The sequence below is a fragment of the Phodopus roborovskii genome, unplaced genomic scaffold (assembly GCF_943737965.1).
Source record: "Phodopus roborovskii unplaced genomic scaffold, PHOROB, whole genome shotgun sequence".
NCBI lineage: Eukaryota > Metazoa > Chordata > Mammalia > Rodentia > Cricetidae > Phodopus > Phodopus roborovskii.
The window spans coordinates 20965541-20987117 of NW_026126525.1; the positions used below are offsets into that span (position 1 = coordinate 20965541).

The 21577-nt window shown below is 37.3% G+C and overlaps 1 protein-coding gene across 29 annotated transcripts in view; it reads right to left on the reverse strand.

Annotated features, from left to right (window-relative positions):
* Nucleotides 1-21577, reverse strand: part of Adgrl3 (adhesion G protein-coupled receptor L3) — a 734924-nt gene that overhangs the window by 127752 nt on the left and 585595 nt on the right. For all 29 annotated transcript variants that reach the window (XM_051198505.1, XM_051198478.1, XM_051198481.1 and 26 more), the window contains 2 exons: nucleotides 8600-8783; nucleotides 7625-7747 (listed from right to left, as the gene is read on the reverse strand). In XM_051198505.1, the coding sequence (XP_051054462.1) occupies nucleotides 7625-7747; nucleotides 8600-8783 (307 nt within the window). The remainder of the gene's footprint in view (nucleotides 1-7624; nucleotides 7748-8599; nucleotides 8784-21577) is intronic.

Sequence of the window (21577 nt, forward strand, 5' to 3'; positions counted from 1 at the left end):
TATTTTTATTGTAATTGGCTCATAGTCAGCTCATAAGCCATAAAATTCCACAAAAATCCTCAGTGGCATGCTGTCATTCCACTTTATCACTTTATCCACTTTATCAGTGGATGTAGTTTCACATAATTGTTTCAGTTTCAAATTATTCACTCCAAAGTGACTTAATGGGATTTAAGGTGAAAACATTGCACATCAAGGCAATCAATAAAATAAGCAAGCCACCCGATACAGCCAATGTAGACATAATTACGTCCTCTTTAGCCTTCAGTAAGAAAGTCTACACAGTCATGTAATACCATCTTTGTGAACTCATTTGCTGGGCCTCGTCTTATTTGCAGCACTATGGTTACCAGGGAGAGTGACATTAGACATGGCCCCTGCTTTTGAGGAACTTACTGCCTCGAAAGTGTCAGACAGTAAGCAGTCAAGTAGTAGAAAGAAAGGAAGGAAGGAAGGAAGGAAGGAAGAAAAGAAGGAAGGAAGGAGAGAAAGAAACTGCTATGAACTAGTATTATCATAAATATGGCTGAGGGGAGAGAGTTTAGAAACAGTGGTCCACCTTAGAGAAGAATCTCCATATAAAACTAAGTCTTCACTTTTAAGAATAAAATGATGGTGTCTTGCAGAACCATCATGAGAGAAGCTTCATCCCACTGCAGATGAGTACTAACACCTAGACCCACCTCTGGACCATATGTAACGGGTGAGAAAACTTGGAATACTCTGTGGACCTAAATGAGATGTGTCCATCAAATCCCTCTCCTCAGGGCTCAGGGAATCCCATGGAAGAGGAGGTGGAAAGACTTGTAGGAGCCAGAGAGGATGGAGGACACATAAAGGTCCCCTCAATCAACATGAGCAAAGCTTATATGAATTTATGGATTGAGGCAGCATGCACAGGGCCTGTACTAGTCTGCACAAGATTGGGTCCTAGAGAGATGAAAGGAAAAGTGGACAAATGACACCATCCCTATGCCAGAAGTTACCACAAATTGATAACCATATGCAAATGAAATTTTAAGTTTTTCCCAAGGGAGAAATTAAGTACTGGGGAAATTAAATACTCTTAAGTGCAGACTGCATACCCAGAAGAACAACAGCATTGCCAGATATTCCATGTCTCCAAATTTCATGTCAGTAACAAACCACAACAGATACAAGAGAATAGGAATAGTCCCCTGTATCTTATCAGACAACCATGCTTTAAAATTGGAATTCAACAACAACACAAATAGCAGAAAACCTGCAAACTCATGGAAAATGAACAATGTACAATTGCACCACTCCTCCTGGGCCAAAGAAGAAATAAACAAAGAAATTAAGGACTTTCTAATATTCAACAAGAATGAGAACACAACATACCCGAACTTATGGGACACTTTGAAAGCAGTGCTACGAGGGAAGTTCATTACACTAAGTGCCCATATGAAGAAAACAGAGGATAATCACATAAGAGAATTAACAGCACAACTGAAAGCCTTAGAACAGAGAGAAGCGAAGTCACCCCATAGGAGTAGATGCCAGGAAATAATCAACTTGAGGGCTGAAATCAACAAAATAGAAACCAGGAAAACAATACAAAAAATCAATGCAACGAAGAGTTGGTTTTTTGAGAAAATCAACAAGATAGACAAACCTTTATCCAAATTAACAAAAAAGCAGAGAGAGAACATGCAAATTGACAAAATCAGAAATGAAAAGGGGAACATAACAACAGACAAAGAGGAAATCCAGACAATTTTCAGGTCATACTTTGAAAATCTGTATTCCACAAAAATTGAAAATTCAAAGGAAATGGACAAATTTCTGGATAACTATCACTTACCAAAATTAAATCAAGAACAGAAAAACTTAAAAAGACCTATAACCCACAATGAAATAGAAGCAGTCATCGAAAACCTTCCAACCAAAAAAAGTCCAGGGCCAGATGGATTCAATGCAGAATTCTACCAGACATTCAAGGAAGAACTAATACCACTACTCCTCAAACTGTTCCACAAGATAGAAACAGAAGGTTCATTGCCAAACTCTTTTTATGAGGCCACAATAACCTTGGTACCCAAGCCTCACAAAGACACACTAAGAAAGAAAACTACAGACCAGTATCCCTGATGAACATCGATGCAAAAATACTCAATATAATACTGGCAAACCGAATTCAAGCATACATCAGAGAAATCATCCACCATGACCAAGTAGGCTTCATCCCTGAAATGCAGGGATGGTTTAACATACGAAAATCTATTAACGTGATCCACTATATAAACAAACAGAAAAAGAAAAACCATATGATTATCTCCCTAGATGCGGAAAAAGCCTTCGACAAAATTCAACATCCTTTCATGATAAAGGTCTTGGAGAGGTCAGGGATAACAGGAACATACCTAAACATAATAAGAGCGATATATACAGCAAACCAACTGCCAACATCAAACTGAATGGAGAGAAACTTAAGCCAATTCCTCTAAAATCAGGAACAAGACAAGGCTGCCCTCTCTCTCCACATCTCTTCAATATCGTACTAGAAGTTCTAGCAAATGCTATAAAACAACAAAAGGAGATCAAGGGGATCCAAATTGGAAAGGAAGAAGTCAAACTGCCTCTATTTGCAGATGATATGATAGTTTACATAAGTGACCCAATAAACTCTACCAGGGAACTCCTACAGCTGATAAACACCTTCAGCAAACTAGCAGGATACAAGATAAACTAAAAAAATCAGTAGCCCTACTTTTTTCAGACGACAAAGAGGCAGAGAAAGAAATCAGAGAAACATCACCCTTTACAATAGCCACAAGCAACATAAAGTATCTTGGTGTAACGCTTACCAAACAAATAAAAGACCTATATAATAAGAACTTTGTGGCTCTAAAGAAAGAAATTAAAGAAGATACCAGAAAATGGAAAGACCTCCCATGTTCTTGGATAGGTAGGATAAACATAGTAAAAATGGCAATCTTGCCAAAAGCAATCTACAGATTCAATGCAATCCCCATTAAAACCCCACCACAATTCTTCACCAACCTTGAAAGGAAAATAATCAACTTTATATGGAAAAACAAAAGACCCAGGATAGCCAAAACAACCCTATACAATAAAAGAACTTCAGGAGGCATCACCATTCCTGACTTTAAGCTCTACTACAGAGCTATAGTTCTGAAAACAGCCTGGTATTGGCATAAAAATAGACAGGTAGACCAATGGAATCGAATTGAAAATCCTGATATTAATCCACACACCTATGAATACCTGATTTTCGACAAAACAGCTAAAATTATACAATGGGATGAAGACAGCATCTTCAACAAATGGTGCTGGCACAATTGGATGAGCGTGTGTAGAAGACTGCAGATAGACCCATGTCTGTCACCATGCACAAAACTCAAGTCCACATGGATCAAAGACCTCAACAACAATCCAGCCACATTGAACCTCTTAGAAGGTAAAGTAGGAGGTAACCTTGAACAAATTGGTATAGGAGACTGCTTCCTGAACATAACTCCAGGGGCACAGACACTGAGAGAAACAATTAATAAATGGGACCTCTTCAAACTTAGAAGCTTCTTTAAGGCAAAGGACACAGTAGACATGACCAAAGGGCAGCCCATAGACTGGGAAAAGATTTTCACCAATCCTATATCCGACAAATATACAAAGAACTCAAGAAACTAGTCAACACAACACCAAATAACCCTATTAAAAATGGGGTACAGAACTGAAGAAAGAATTATAAATAGAGGAAATCAAAAAGGCTGAAAGACTTAGAAAATGCTCCATATCCCTAGCTATCAGGGAAATGCAAATCAAAGCAACTTTGAGATACCATGTTACTCCTGCAAGAATGGCTAAAATTAGAAACACCAATGATGACTCATGTTGGAGAGGATGTGGAGAAAGGGGAACACTCCTCCACTACTGGTGGGAGTGCAAACTCATACAGCCATTTTAAAGATCAGTATGGTGGTTCCTCAGGAAAATGGGAATTAGTTTACCACAGGACCCGGCAATCCCCCTCTTAGGCATATACCCAAAGGATTCACATCCATGCAACAAAGACATCTGTTCAACTATGTTCATAGCAGCACTATTTGTAATAGCAAGAACCTGGAAGCAACCTGGATGCCTCTCAATTGAAGAATGGTTAATGAAGATGTGGCACATCTACACAATGGAATACTACTCTGCAGAAACAAATAATGGCATCTTGAAATTCTCAGGCAAGTGGATGGCACTTGAAGAAACCATCCTGAATGAGGTAACCCAGTCACAAAAAGAGGAACACAGTATGTACTTGCTCATATATGGATTTTAGACCTATATCAAAGGATCACCAGCCTATAATTCACACCACCAGAGGAACTAGGATACAAGGTGTATTCTAAGAGATTCATATAAAGTCCCTCACAGAACTGGGAAGGGACAAGTCCCCCAGAGCTCAGGGGAAGTGGGGGGGCAACGAATGGATAGAAAAGTAGGAGAAAACGAGGGGGAGGAAAGGAAAACATGTGGGACTAGGAAGATTGAGCCTGGTTAGGAATAGACAACAGGAAAGAGAGACACACACACACACACACACACACAGAGAGAGAGAGAGAGAGAGAGAGAGAGAGAGAGAGAGAGAGAGAGAGAGAGAACATAAAATTGGGAGCCAATATTGGTTTGAAGATAAAATTGAACACAAAGAAAGGTCTAGAAAACTACAAGACTGCCACAAACTAACAATTTGAGCTTCTGTGGAAAGGCTATCATAAATGCCCTTCCCAGAGACTGAGATCAACAACTAACTTATCCATGGAGCCCTCAACTAATGCCTGTTGGAAACAGGAGCAAACACCCATACATAAACACTGAGTCGAAGCAGAACTCAGATGCAGAGGGAGAGGACAAGACTAGGCGGCAGAAACACCATAGAGACAGCTTACCTGAACAAGGAGAAGCTAACAGGCCACCATACTGATAGCTGGGAAGCCAGCATGGGACTGACTCAGGCCCCCCTGAATATGGGTCTCAGCCAGAAGGACTGAGCAGTCTAAGGGACCTCAGACAGTGGATCCAGGATGTATCCCTGGTGCACAAAAGGACTTTGAGAACACATCCCCCATGGAGGGATAACTGCCTTAATCTAGAGACAGGAGAGAGCCCTAGTCCCTACTTCACAGACCTACATGACCCCTACAGGATGACATTCCCCTACATATGGAATTGGGGTGGGGGGTGGGAGGGTGGTTAGAGTGCATGTGAGAGGGCAGAGAGGGTAAAAGGGATGGAAGGAGGGAGGGAAGAAGGAAGGGAGTGAGGGAACTCCCAGGAAGTTGGGAGGGAGGGAGAGGGAACTGGGATCGACATGTAAAATAATAAATTAAATTAAAATAAATGCTTTGACTCCAAAAATTAAGTTCAAGGACAAGTTACTGGGGAAAAGGATTCCTATTTTTGTTTCCACAGAAAATGAAAAGATGTGGATTCCTTCCAGACTAATGTGGTTTGATCAAGCCAGACCCCCTGAAACAGAGTACCAGGTGATCCTACATTCAAAACAGCTGGACAAAGCAGCCTGACAGACTACAGCCAGTATTTCTGAATCTTCTTCGGATCCCCCATGACAGTGCCCCTTACCAGCAGGAAGTAGTTTGGAAAGAACAACGCCCAAATTCCCAAATATTGTCTATAAATATTTGTTTTCGTTTAAATGGACTTGGTTATATAAAATTTAAAAAAGGAATGTTTAATGTTATCAAGCATTATGTAATCTGTAAAGAAATTTCATGTCAGAAGGTTTTTTTGTCATAAATTTTATCTAATTTTTAAACTTTTGTTTATATATGCCTTCTCTTTTTTACACACACACACACACACACACACACACACACACACACATATATATATATATATATATACACACACACACATATATATATATATATATATATATATATATATATATATACATAGAGAGAGACAGAGAGAGAGAGAGAAAGAGATTAAAGAGCTCCTCTCCTAGAACTCACTCTATAGACCAACCTGGGTTCAAGCTCACAGAGATCTACCTGCTTCTGCCTTTCTGCCTCTTGAGTGCTGAGATTAAAGTTATGAGCCACCAAGGCCCGGCATAGCTTTTACCTTACATGTCCTTTGCATATATATTATGGCTTCCACTGTAGAGTTTTTATAGGATTCCTGAGTGTGTAAATTAGTGGGTCTCTTGTGCCTTTTCATAGGCTCCCATCCTTCTATTTTGTTCTTTTTTTATGTGTTAGGTTTTGTTTTATCTTATCTGATTTTATTTTTATTATTATTATCACTTAAAAGCCCAATTTGTTTTCTAATGAGTAACAGAAAGGGAAATTGGTCTGAACTTGGGGGCACTAGGCGTGGTTGAAAGAAGAGAACCCTTAATCAGAATTATGGGAGATAAAAGCTATTTTAAATAATGGTGGGGCATCAAATGATAGAGAGGCTGCCATAAACATAGATGGGCACTTCAGAATCACATATGCCTTGTATTATGAACATAACTTTAAAATGCTTAGCATGAATTACAGGTCATCCTGAAGAAAAAAATCAGGAAGTGAAGTGGGGCAAATCAGACAGGATGCCCAAGACAGGCAACTATAGGCCTCCCTTGCTAAGGCAGATTCATTCCAAGTGTTACCGGAAGTGAACTGATGAGATTAATGCCTGGGAAGGACCCCTTCTCAGTGAGAAACACTGTTAGGGAGAGTAGAAGTTACTGAACCAGCTAGGAAGCAGACACAAGGATCTGTTTGCACTGTTCACAATCCTACTGCTGTCTCAAACATTTCTTTAGTCGAATAATGATTTATAGGTTAGTTCATGAATGATTTATAATGCCTTGACAGCATTATATTCTGATGACAGAAAATTGAAACTGTTGATATTATTAAGGGGAATCTTTTGCAGAGTTATTTTCTCTATATGAAGCAGCAGTTGTGAATGGGTTACCACAACTCACATCATCTCCACATCACTTAAAGGCTCAAGGGTCTTCCTGCCTTTGTGAAAACTCAATTTTTTTTTAAAGATTTGTGAAGCCATGGATATGTTTTTCCATGAGGATACCTATATATTCTGTTTTTCTTCTAGTGAATTGGACTTAGTAGTTCCTCAAGCTGACCTACATAGCCTAGTCCCAAACCTTCAAAGCTCTCCTATAAGGGCTAACGATAAGTTAACTTTTCTGTAAGTTTTACATAGGAAAAATACAGATAAACTTAAGAAAACACAAAAGCTATACCTTTAAAAAAAATTACAAGGAACCCCCCCCCCAAAATTTTCATCAGATAAATTTGCAAACGCAATGACAGTTACTCCTGGAGTGGGGTAGTGGGGAAGGACTCTGAAGAATATTTGAGTTTGGGGGTTCAGAATTTTCCTCATGTTCAAATTAGTTTCTGACAACCAAGCAGAGAATTTTACACAATGTAACATTGTTATATTGCTCGCCCAGTAGGTATGATGAAGAGGAAGATGCTGAGGAAGATGATGATGTACACAAGGAAGAAGTAAAGGACTCTTACATCACGGATTTAAAACTCCAAGACACAAAGCAAACGGATGGGTAAGAATTCACCAGCAAGGAACACAAAAACAAATTCTGACTTACCATTCCGGCCATTCTGCTTTAAAGTGTTGGCTGACAGCTGGATAGTACTTCCATGGCCCATGTTTTCTGGAAATTTCAGATCTTCTAGGTTTCCTTCTGTGCTCAGCCTTGCAACTTCTAATTCTGTTCATAACACAGAGGTGTCAGTGTTCTGTGAGAAATCTGTCAAAGCTCCAAGAATTTCCTTCCTTAGCTACTAAACTCTTTCTGTATTCAGAGTTTCTTGGTGATTTGTCATGTTAGACTTGTTCAGTTTGTCCGCAAGTATGTGGTTAGTGGTTTCATTTTTATTTACAAAATTAAATAAGTAAAGATGTATAAAAAACACAAAAATTCAAATGCACAATAATCAAGCTTAATACTTAAAATTCAAATCCATCATGTCTTTATAGTTTGTCTTTGCTTTTAAGTTAATTTTCAAAATGTTATCCATATTCCATGAATTGTGTAAAAATCCTTTTTTACCAGAGATGTACTGTCACATCAGTATTGATCTATCTATAAACCTAATAAAATTTGAAACAGCTTTATCAAATCTCCTGAAGTAAAATTGTCAGCTACAGCCTAAAACACAATAACAACAGATTTATATTTGTAGGAAGAGATGATACAATTTCCAAAAATTAACTCATCACTCAAATGACTTGTTTCCTACAGGACATAACTCAAGACAGGCAATCCTCAAATTAGGAGGTTAAAAGAGTAAACAGTATAAAATCTACATAAATACATGCCTACATAAAAATTCTACTAAGAAACCTCACTGGTGTGCTCTCAAGGTAACGCACCTAATATTGGAATGCCCTAAGGAGGTTAACATTTATGAATTCTGATCTTGTTAAACTGAAAGATATTTGAGAAATAAAATAACATCTGCCAAACCAAAGCACTGCTCATGACTGGGGCACCAGTTCTTTTTCCTTTTCCTGCTATGCAAGTGACTCTAGACCTTCTATCTTAACAAAGGTCACTTACGAATATTATCTGTATTTTCCCTGACAATGTCGGTCTTCAAAAGGTTATCGGCTAACACGAAAGCACTCTCTTCCACAGTGTCAAGCAACATGGTGGCTGCACGTAGTTGATCACTTGTAGTCAGGTCTCTCCATGCATTCAAAGCTTGCGGCTGAAGGAGGTTGTTAACTGTCTCGACCATTGCCTATGAGGGGATGAAGAGAATGGCAGAAGTCTCTAGTGAACCCTTATAGCTGTCAAAAATCCAAGTGTACATGTTGCCCAGCAAGCAAGGAACAGCTGTGTGCATAGGATCACTATTGTCCCAGCCTCCCCTGTGACAAGCTCCAGCAGAAACATTCATTATTTTTCTATGAATCCCTCACTGAGACTTTGCAAGCCCATAGTTGTTTTCTTTTGAAGGACAAAGGACAACAAATAGAACCATGCTTGCTTCTTAGAATCAACATCAGAGGCTTCAGTAAGATTGTTATTATCACATAATGAAATTGATTTGGCTGAGCAACTAGTGGCATGAAATCTAAACCAACAAGTTTGCATCCTCTACAGAAAATGGTTTTGTTCTGCTCATCTACATAGATCTGATGCTGATACAGATAGGATGTAATGGGGATTTATGCTCTATAGTTCAGGGACTTGGGAAGCAAACACATATTTTTCCTTTTTCTTCTATTCACCTCTTATTCTATCCCCAGCCAGCTACAAAATGTCAGCATGGGGAAGGTATCAAAGCATTCATACTGTCAGGTTCTCTGAGTATGTGTGTGTTATGAAACCTTAACACAATTTACCATTCACGAAGAGGGTAAACAGTTGGGCATCATTACCTATGGCCCTGAGGTGTTTTCCTTACACAGTCAGCAGTATGTACATCTACACATAGAAACAAGGTACCACATTTCTCGTTGCTGCATCCAGAGGAATAATCTTTGTAGCTACCATTTATATATTCCCTGTGGTTTCTATTATGTGGTAGGTTACAAAGAGAAAACAGTTCTCCCAGTAAGGTCTTGGGTTTCATTCAAATAGAGAAAACAACAAAATAGAAAAATAAAACACCTGCAGCTTGAAAGGACCATCCCTGAACCCATTCATTATTAAGTATGCCTCCATTGCAGATGACACCATGAAGAAAGATTCAATACAGACACAATCTCTAGGCACCACACAGGTGTTTTAAAACAGGACACACATTATTGACACACTGTCAAAGGGAGTGGGTGAGATGGGAGACAGCCTCCACACTGCTGTGGTTTCTTTGGGCTGGTGTTTTCATAGTAACAACTGTTAAACATTCAGCTCCATAATGAAACACCTTGGCTGCCAATTAACACCAGCTTCAAAACCGAATTTGTCTCTGGTAAAGTTTGTTTGCTTGATATTTTCCAAGCTATCTCAACTTCTGGCCAACACAGCATCACTAGACTTTTAAGTAAGATGGTTTTACCAATTTTGTAGTTTGCATCATTCAATACACACACACACACACACACACACACACACACACACACTTCACAAACCACTAAAATGACTTTTTTTTTTTTTTTGCAAATTTAAAAACTAGATTTGTTTTGTGTGCTTAGAGCTCTGTGATTCTTTCTAGGTTTGAAGTATGTTCTGATAGTGACACAAAAGTAATTCCAGACCACAACAGCATTAGCTGATTACGAGGAAGATGTCTGTGGTAGTAATGCCAATAGCATATGCCAGAAAATAAATACCAAGAGATAAAAGAAATAAAAAGTTGTAGGTATCTTCTGAAGCCAAACAGAGAATATGGACCTTCTGAGTCCAAGGAACATTCATTCTAAGATCAGATGATCCCCAGAATTCATCCCCAATGCTCTGAAAGATTCCTAAAGCAAATGAAAGTATCCCTTGGGTGACCATTTTATCTCTTAATAATCTTAGTAATTAGGAAATAATCTGATGTTGATTACTTTTAATCTCACCCCAAGGGATGGTTGCTAAGTATACTCTAATATTACCATTCTTCCCTATGTTGTTTTTAGTTATTTAATTAAAAATTGCTAAATTATAAAAATCTCTCACAATGCACTCCAACAATCTTCGAAATATGTTTCAAAATTGAGTGATGAAGCAAAGAGAGTGAATAGACGGGGTATAGAGAAGGGATCAGTATCAAAACCTCCCAACAATGAAAATCCCAGGAACAGATTGTTTCACTAGTGAATTCAACCAGATATTTAAAGAATTAATATCAATTCTTCTCAAGCTGTTCCAAAAAGTTCAAGAGGAGGGAATGCTTCCAAATACATTTTATGAGTGAGCATTACTATGCTGTCACAAAAGCCAGACACAAGCACCACAGACAATAAAACTACCAGTCATGTCTGTGATTAATGTAGATGCATAATTCTTCAACAAAAGGCCAACAAACCAAACTCAATAGCACATTAGGAGAACCATATATTATGGCCAAATGTAATTTATTTCTGAGATGAAAAGATAGTTCAACACATAAAATAAATTGATGTGATGTACTCCCTTAGCAGAATAGAGGATAATGTTACCTGATTATCACAATAGTTGAAGAAAAAGAATTTAACACAATTCAGCACTTTTCATGATTAAAAGCCACTGACAAACCAAGAATAGCAGGACATTATTTCAACATAACAAAGGCCATATATGAAAAGCCCCCCACTAACATCACATGCAACACTATACATTTGGAATATTGTTTTTTTTAAGATCAAGCCTAAAGCAAAGGCATTAAATATTTGAGTCCATAGTCAGAGTCATTAGACAAGAAAAGGGAAATAAATACTATCTAAAATGGAAGAGGTGAAATTATATTTTATCTAAAATCTCAGCCTTTTGATTAATACCAATTACTTCTTAGTGATCTTGATTTTACATCCAAATAACTACAAGATGAAATATTTTTATAAGAAGAAGTTTTGAATATGTTTCAGCAGTCTTATATCCCCAAGAATGGTGTAGTCTTTACAGAAGTGTAAATTACATTTTAAGAAAGATAATTTTCAAATATTCTAAAGAACAAAGCAAAAATATTCTTGATGAGCTACTAAAAAAAAACAATTTAAAAATTACTTAGTTTTCCTTAAAACATTTGTTCATATGCCTGTCAACAATTATGGGTCCATTAGGCCAGAGCCTTCACTGATGAATGTTTTAGAACAGGGTGATTCAAGAACAGTTAACTCCCTGCTTTCATTTGTGTACACAGAAGCTCTAATAGACTGTTTCCCATCCCATGGTCACAGAGATGACCCTGGCTAAACTTCTGTGCTTCACACAACAAACCCCAAAGTCATGAATTTTTCAAAAGGGAGTGTTAAGGATGAGGCAAAATTGATATAGGTGACAGAGAAATACCAGTGGTTGGGAAGAAGGAAAACAATGTATATCAAGATGCATGTGTGTGTGTGTGTTAAAGTTAAAAAAAAACATATAAGTAAATCAATGACTTCAAAGAAGCATTAGCACAAAGACTCATGGTGTTTCCTTGTAACTTGAAGCTCCAAGTAGGAAGCTTGAAACCATACTGCTAACACTGTACCAAGGAAGCAACTTCTTGGACCTTATGTACAAATTAGAGAGCATTATAGCTTAATCTTATATTTACTTTCATTTGATACCATACTGCAATGAAGGGGAAATGAGACTCCATTGAGTAAGTGCAGTCAAGACCAATCCTTCGTTTGCTGTAACAACCACATGACAGTGACATCTGGAAGAAATACGACTTCTGTAAAGCAATAATAATTTAACCTCTTATATGACTTTATTCTTCTACAGTATATGACTTAATTCCTTCAGGAGCAAGGGAGTGGTGGCACCTGAAAACATGGAAGTGAAAGTGCAGAGAGGTGTGAGCATGTGGATACCTTTCCTGCTGGTAAAATAGCACAATAAGGTTCACTGTAGCAAACACTGGTTAAATTTTCTAAAAGCTGAACTATGTGTTGCCACCTAAAGAAAAGTCAATTAAATAGACATAATTAAATCCTAATAAAAATACAGATATTTGATTTTTGTAAAATATATATTTATTATCTTATTAAAAATTATAACATCTAATCACAGGTTGATTTTTATTGTTTCTGAAATCAGGTTGATTAGACTTTTTAGTTGCCATTGAGTTAATCTGATATGTACTTTAACCACAAATTAAATGATAAATATACATTCACTTTCTTTACATTTAGAGCAGATTCTTGAACTTCAAAGCACAAAAATCAGTACTGACAGTATTGTACAGAACCTTCTATTCTTACCATTTTACAGAACTTTTTATTCACTATATTCAGTGCTCAAAGGCAAAATTATCTGACTGTGTTACAAAAATTTAATCATAAACACTGACTTTGTCAGAAACCAAATATAAATTATCTTTTCACAAGTATTTTAACCTGAATGGGAGATGAACATTAGAAAATTTCATTCTATTGTGCCACTAACTTTCATTGGACCTAAGGATAAATGATAATTCCTATCAAGTTAATAAAATAAAACAATTTGTGAATCTAGGCCTCATTTTAATTTAGTTTTGGAGAAAACAATGGTAAATATTTCCCATTACATTATATAGTTCTTCCACTAGACTCTATAGACACTGGACCATTTCTACACAATCAAGTGTAAATTAAACAATTCACATGTTATTTTGAGATATACATATCTCATACATACATACATATTTGAGATATACAGGTTGCATATGTTAACATTAGACAGCATATTTTTAACTCTTTTCATTTAATTTAGACCTTAGACATATTCATTTGACCATTTATCATGGCACATAATTATGGTACATTGTTGAGGACACTTTTCTAATTCTACTTTCTATATTTGAATCAGAAGCTTTGTTTATTTGTTAAAACTACTGTGAAAGACTTTGGGGAGATACAGGTATTTAATTTATCAGTGACAACTTCTATAATAATTCCACGAGTATATGCTTGTGAAGCAGCCTAAGATTTTTTAGCAATACCCATGGGAATCAATGGTGAGGAATACATTGGTGGCATTTATCACCCAGGTAACCAGCAATTTCCAGGCTAGAAGGTAAGTAGAACCAGATAGGGAACTCATTTACCCTTCTTCCTACACTTGAAAGCCACACAAACAAAGAACTGAGATGAAGGACTTGTGAATAATGAGTATGTCTCCCACCCTTGAAATTTCCTAATATGAGCTTTTTAATCATGAGCTCATTCAGTTTCTAGCTCTGGTTTCGTTTACTAAAAGTTATCCTATTATCAGTGAAACGGGAGAGAACTCTTCAACAAGTGAACCTGTTCCATTACACATATCCTGTATCATTCTCTGAAAGTATCTCATATATTTGCTTACATCTATAGTTATTTTGTTTCTCCTACTGGAGAGGAAGGAATCTTTACAAGCATTGCTCTAGGCATCATGTTTAATGGCCAAAAGCAATGTTCAGTGATTGCGTTCTGAGTGCATGGCAAGTAATGAAAATTCATACTATAGCCAATTTCTCCATTCATACCTGTATAGGCAAAAATCTCTGAAAGAGATTGCCTTTCTGAGTCCAAGAGCAAAGTCAATAATAAAGGGCAACATATATTAATGGTTACATTTCATGACTTCTTATTCCAGACATTCAACAACACAATGGGATATCTCTGTTTGGGCTGGTATATAGAGTACACTAGGTCAGGTTGTTTATTTATTACGAACTCATTATTCATAGTTCCTGTAGTTGTGCAATGTAAGATCAAAGTTTAAGATCATTACAGAAGAGGGCACATTATGCTCTGATCTGGATTTGGGTATTGATTCAAATCAAAATTTGAAAGGCCACATACAGATTTTTATGTAATTCACTGTGGTGATAACAAATGTGATGTGCCATGAACTAGGATAGGCTGATGACTGAGATTAGGAAAGAGAAAGAAAGTAGGGGCAGTGGCTTTGGGTTTTCCTATGTTCCATGGTAGAAGGTGAGCACAAAATAGAGCTAAACAGCACAGTAAATGAGGCAGTAAGTCATAGATTTCTGTAGGAAAAGTTTAAAAAAAAAAAAAAAAAAAAAGCAATGCATTGCTTTTGAGTGGGCAAGTGGGCATTAAATTGTATATACTTGTTTTTCTTTTCTTTTTTTTCTTTTTTCATAATGCAGAAAGGACTTGCATAGCTAAAAGACAAATATGGATAATAACCCTACAGAGCAATGGTGTTTGACCCATCTGAAATTCAAGAGCAAGTATTCTTTTTTTGTTCTTTAATTTATTATTTTATATGTCGATCCCATTTCCGTTCCTCTCCCTCCCTCTGTCCCTCTGTCCCTCCCTCCCTCCCTCACTTTTACCCTCTCTGCCCTCTCACATGCACTCTAACTACCCTCCCCTCCCATTCCCCCCTCACCCCAATTCCATATGTAGGGGAATGCCATCCAGTAGGGGTCATGCAGATCTGACAGGTCATGTGAAGTAGGGACTAGGGCTTCTCTCCTGTCTCTAAGTTAAGGCAGTTATCCCTCCATGGGGGATGGGTTCGCAAGGTCCTTTTGTGCACCAGAGATACATCCTGGCTCCACTGTCTAAGGTTCCTTAGATTGCTCAGTCCTTCTGGCTGAGACCCATATTCAGGAGGGCCTGAGTCAGTCCCATGCTGGCTTCCCAGCTATCAGTCTGGGGGTCCGTTAGCTCCTTCTTGTTCAGGTCAGCTGTCTCTATGTGTTTCTGCAGCCTGGTCTTTTCCTCACCATCTGCATCTGGGTTCTAGTTTGACTCAGTGTTTATGTATGGGTGTTTGTTCCTGTTTCCAACAGGTATTAGATGAAGGCTCCATGGATAAGTTAGTTGTTGATCTCACTGTCCGGGAAGGGCATTTATGGTAGCTTTTCCACGGATAAGAGCAAGTATTCTAAATGATCCACAAATTTAAACTTAGAAATTGCTGACCTGATTTTAAAAACTCATTAGCAATAAAAATAATATTTCGCTCATATGGCTGCTCTTCCAGAGGACCTGGATTCAATCCCCAGAAACCAAATGGGGGCTTACAACCATCTGCACTTCATTCCCAGGGAACCCAATGCCTTTTGGTCTCCAAAGACACCAAGCACATACAATGCACAATACACATGCAGAAAACACCAATATACGTAAAATAATTAAATTAACAAGAATAGTATTTAATTCCTTACTTTAAAATCTGTTTTTTTTTGGGGGGGGGTCTTCCTGAATATAGCGCCGTTATCATATTCCTCATAAGCATTCCCAAAAATAATGCTCTGCTCTTCATAGTATTTACATTCATGCTTAAGCATTTCTCCTGTCTAAATCTCAGAATATATTGGGGAAGAGAAATAAAGCTTCAGGACTCTCATCCCAAGCATTTGTTTAACATTTATAGCTGTGTAGCATATAATAGTATTGTGGTTAATATCAGATCCTAAAAACAATGTTATCTCATGCAAAAGCTATCTCAGTGACATCAGCCACATGAGTAACAACATGACCATTTCAATTTGTTTTAGTATACTTTTTGTTGATTGTACAAGGACCAATTTATTGAGATCTAAAACTATATCCATATCATTGATGATGTACAACACTGTATATGTTCATTCATACATAGATATAAATATGTTTTACATTTGTTTAAGATTTAAAAATTAAAAGCAAATTTCCTTTAGTTTTTGTTTTTACTTTTTGACATAAAGTTTATGAGCAGAGAATAAAATATAGCAAAAGCTTAAAATCATTACTGAATAGGGCACATTGTGATTCAATCTGGATTTAGATATTGATTCAAATCAAAATCTTAAAGGTCAAATGTTCAAAAAGTCTTCAAAACAGTTTATAACTTGCAGGTTTTTTATTAGAAGTCAAGTTGAGTGACTGATATTTACACATCTGATCAATAAACCAAAGGTTCATTTTATAACCACTGTCATTTAATATTATTAAGCGTATAAAAATGACTAATCCCCGAACTCCCTTTTATATTACAGCGAAGTATTGGCATTTTCAAGTCTTAATTAAAATTAGATTGTATAACACGACTGACCTTAATATAGTAATAAGAACTTTTAACAGAACATGAAACTAGAATTCTGTAGAAAAGACTGTTTATAAGAGTTCTTGTTGAATTAAGAAAAAAGGTATTGTTCTCTACAAACTATGTGATTGCATTGCTTTAGAAATGTAGTTTAGTTTAGGGTGACATGATTGAGTGCTGTCAAGGCAATCTGTGCAGCTATGGACTTGCTTCTCACCTCGTTGCAGACTCAAATTCATTCAACAATATTAATTGAGCACCTTCAATGTGGCAGTCAATTAGAATGCAGCAAAAAACGACAGCTGTTCTCCTTTCCTTCAATGAGATAATATAGGGAGGGCAGACAATTAAACAAGTAATTAAAATCCAACATGACACGCATTGTGACAATAGGAACAGGTAAAGGGACTATCAGAAAGGCTTCATGAAGTCAGCCATTTTCAAAGTGATGTTCAATACTGGAAAAAAAGATGAGCCATGCAGCGTGTCCCCTTTTGGTACAGAGATAAGAACAGCATATTGAAGAAAATGAAAACAATTCCTCATAACAGAACAAAACGTACAAAGATTACAATGGCAATAACGATGAGCAAAGTCTAGATTTCAGAGGCCTTTGCAAGCAGTGTCAATTCTTCCTTCAGGCAACAAGAAGTCACAAAAGCCAGGAAGTTACATGCATTATCATGGTTCATGTAATTCAGTCCCCAACACAAATGTATACACTTTAATTTTCTCAAGTAGCCACTAAGGTACAAATTATTGTACTGCCATGTAGTAGAGAAAAGTGAGACCTAGAGAAGTTAAGTGATTTGCTAAAAGCTAATTAGCTAACAACATGGGGTAAAACTGGGATTCAAAGCCATGCATTCTTTCTCTGGGGATGAAGAAAGGCAGATATTTCAAACACATATAAATGATTTGCAGATTAATAAAGCCAGTTGGTACAGGAAAGAAGCTTGATGCATGGGATCTGTGATAGGTATGGAAGAGGCACTTGATCACAATGGGAAAAATAACGAGAAGGGTTGTGGTTTTGTCCTTGAAGAATTATGTGTATAAGTGTGTTTGTGTGTTAAGAGATTTTGAGGAACTTAATAAATACAGATTTGCTTACTTTGATTTGATTACGAAGTATTTGAACGACACCAGTTAGATCTAAATAAGTCCAAATGTTGCACAAGAGTTCTCTTCTATAGGTTTGGCGTCACAAATTGAAGTAGATTTACAGAAGCCACTGGAATATCTAAGATTATTCAGAATAATTGAGTATGTATGGAAAAACCAAAGTTGCAATAGATGGAAATTTTGGGAAGTGCAGTCAATAATTTCTCATTAAAAGCCTGTGGTAAGAAATCAAAGAGCAAAGTGTAGCAGGCACTTAGATTCCACTCTTGCTAAAATGCATTGACTTCTTTCTTGAGTCTCCAACTTGAACAGAAGCAGGACCAAAGCTTGGCAACTTGCCCACACATTGCATCATCCTTCGAGTCAGACTCCTGCTTGACTCTGAATAAGAATGTCAGTAACTCTTGTAGTGTCTGCCTACCTAGCACAAGTCATCTTCCTCCAAAGCTGAAGGCACAAAAAAGGAGACTGTCTGAACCTGTAGTCACCTTGGATACCAGGAAGAAGAAAGCCTTATGGTATACTCACACAGAAGAGAGCAATTATGCATGAGTGCAAATCTGTGCCCCCAGAACAAACAAAATTGTCTTGTAGAAAATAAATTGGTCCTTTCCAGTGATGATAGTGGTTTAAAAAACAATATATTAGGCCACGTTACAGGAACTAAAAGAAGACATGGGTAAATTGGGCCACACCTTGACAAGAACTTCTTAATTTGTCTACTTTGTGCCTTTGCTCTCAATTCTGTCACTATTCAAACTCAAGGCTCATGTCAGTACCCACTGGATGAACCCAATTGCTGGTTTCTTTTTATGTGTTTCTTTTCCCACTTTTGTGTTCCACTTTTCTGCTTTTTATCACTATGTATCTATAACCTATATGGTGGAAAGCACTACTGAAAGTAAGTTGCTGGGACTGCCAGAACTACTGTAAAACTCAGGCTACATTAGGGACTAAGATGTATCTCTCTGTTAGCATATGTTCAAAGTTCAAAGATCAGCCTCCGGTACATAGTGAGTTCAAGGCCAGCTTAGAGTATATAAAACACCACCATGAAACTAAACAAAAAGCCTCAGCGCCCACAGATTAACCAACTAGAATAAAACCTTTAAGTGAAATATCAAATCATTCACCTTCATACTTTCAATAGACTGTTTAGAGTGAGATGCAAACAGGAGATACAGATACAGGACTCACTAACTGAGATAGTGAAGACAGATCATAAAAACCAAGATGGGGAAATCAGTTATGCTCTAGAAGGTGTGTGCTGCCTATTTCACAAAAAAGATGTTGAAAGGTTAAAATGAACAAAATTTCTAGATTTTTAAAAGAATAGTCTGTTCAAGGGATAACATTTGTGATCATAGGCATCAAGATCATACAGATGTAAATTAATAAGGTCACCATGGCAACAAAGAAAAGGCAACTAAGTATTATGCTAGGGAGCAATCCAAACTTAACAGCTTGGAGATAAAAGGTAACTATTGAATAAAAAGAGCAAAGATAAGTGTTAATTTGTGGGACAAAAATGGGACCATGTATCAGGGAGGAAAAGTTAAGAGTGCTAGATTGTTCTTAATAGTCAGGTAAGATTAAAATATATAATGTATATATATACACTTATATAAACACACACATATGCATGTGTACATATTCTAACAACAATTATAGAGATTGTGAATTTGAAAGAGAGCAGGGGATAGTATATGGGAGGGTTTCCATGGAGGAAAGGGAAGGGAGAATGATGTGATTATAGTATAATCTCAAAGAACAACAACAACAACAAAAAGAAAATGATACAGGTTGATCATTGGCCACTAGTTTAGCACCTTTACGTAATTAATGACCCTGAGAACACATCATTGAATTAATAATGACCTTGACAAGGGCCCATTCAGTGAAGAACTGAGCACAAATGCCTGGTGAAGTAGATTTAGGAGAAAATGAGAGAAAGGGGCCAGTGGCAGTAAGTGCCCACAGAGGCAGGGTTCCTGCTGCAATGGAAGGTAACTGGATATACGGTTTTATGGCTTTGATTAAACAGCACATATTTAGAGAGCTGAGAGAAGTTAAGTGGAATTTAAATGCCTGAAGACACGAAAGTGAATGCAGCACTGATCCTTTCCAAGAGGATCAGTGTCACAAGAGAGAAGCGATCGTAAAAAACAGCTTGATAATTGCTGCCATGGAAAAACCTGAGTGTTACATTAAACTCATATAAGAGGGTATTTATACTGAATGAGACAAAGAATGCCACCTTACAGTAATTGGCAGATTGAGTGGGTGTTGACAGATAACACAATGCTATTCAGTCAAGAGAAGGACAAAAGAGAGACAAAAATTAGAATTAATCAAGGAAAAGGGTATTGTGACAATAAAGGCCTGGAGACCTAAACTGCTATAGTTGTATGGCTTGGAAGCAGAATATCTTTGCATGTGGGTGGGGGTTAGTTAACAGTATGGGCAAATGGCAAGAAAAGTTAGACATAAAGACACCATAATGCAAAAGTGATACTGCTTTGTAAATGCCAAATGAGATCAAAGGATAGATAGTCTTTAAGTAGGGTCAAGATCAGACATGCATTTTCAAACATGACTCAGTTAGTGGTGGGACTTGATGTTCACCTCCCTCTCCATGCTTGGATTTTATCTGGCTTGACCTTACATGCATCTTGTATATACTATGAGCAGTGAACTTACAGATGCAACTGCCTTGTTGTTTCTGAAAAACATTGTTTTCTTCATAGTCATCCACCATCTGTAGTTATTACATATGTTTCCTTTTCATAAATTATGTCTGAGTCTTGGGAAGAGGGTAGGTGGGGAGCTGCTGGAATTTCACAGATGCTGGGAGAATAAGATTTAGTTTTCCTGAAGGCTATGGCTCCTGGTAGCTTGGCCAGGCTCAAGTGGGAGGCCACACATCTGAGGGCATGTAGGCAGCACAGAATGAACTTGATAGGCAGGGAGGATACAGAGTTGGATCGGTAGAGAAGGGTATGTGTGAATCTGGGAGGAGTTGGAGGATGTGTGGATAAGATTAAAAGGCATTTTAGAAATTCTCCAACAATGTATTAAAAACTAAGAAAAAATGACTCAGCAGTAGAGCAAACTGAGTCATAGAAGAATTCAGACAAGTGTAAAGCAATTGGTTGCCATGTCTGGAACAGTCAGTCTAAAGGTGCTAGCCGAAACTGATAGGATGCATATCAGTGGGAAAATCAAATTTACAGCCAAATTCACATTGTAAAAGTACAGTATGGTGATCTTGGTCAACATTTTTAAATGTTGTTCAAATCTGAACATTTTCCACAGCCTTCCTATTATTGTATGCTTCAATCAGTTGCTATGACTATATGTTGGGCTTCATATTCCCTGAATACTCCATTAACTCTCACTTGTCTACCTTTCCTTTCAGTGGCTTAGAATGCTTTCTCCAGCTGGGCACATGGCTTACTTTATTCATCATGTCAGGACCAAGCTTCATTGTTTCCATACTAGAATGTTTTCCTTGTCTCATAGAGTCTAAGCAACAGTCCTTTCAATATCGTGGCTATGTCTTATTTCTCTGGGGAAAAAAAAATCTGTCATCGGTGTGCTGCTTTGATTTGTTGATAGCACTAGTTCCCAAACTCCACATCTTGAGCTAGGATGCAAGCTCTACAAGAGTATAATTCCTGCTTCTCTTTTTAAATTTTGGGCTAGAACAGTATGTGGATTCAAAAAGCCTAACAGTTGTCTGATTGAGTGCCTGAACAAAGAAACACAGACTTCTCTCAAATTAAATGTTTATTGCTTGTATTTTATTATTTTCAAAGGGGCATATGC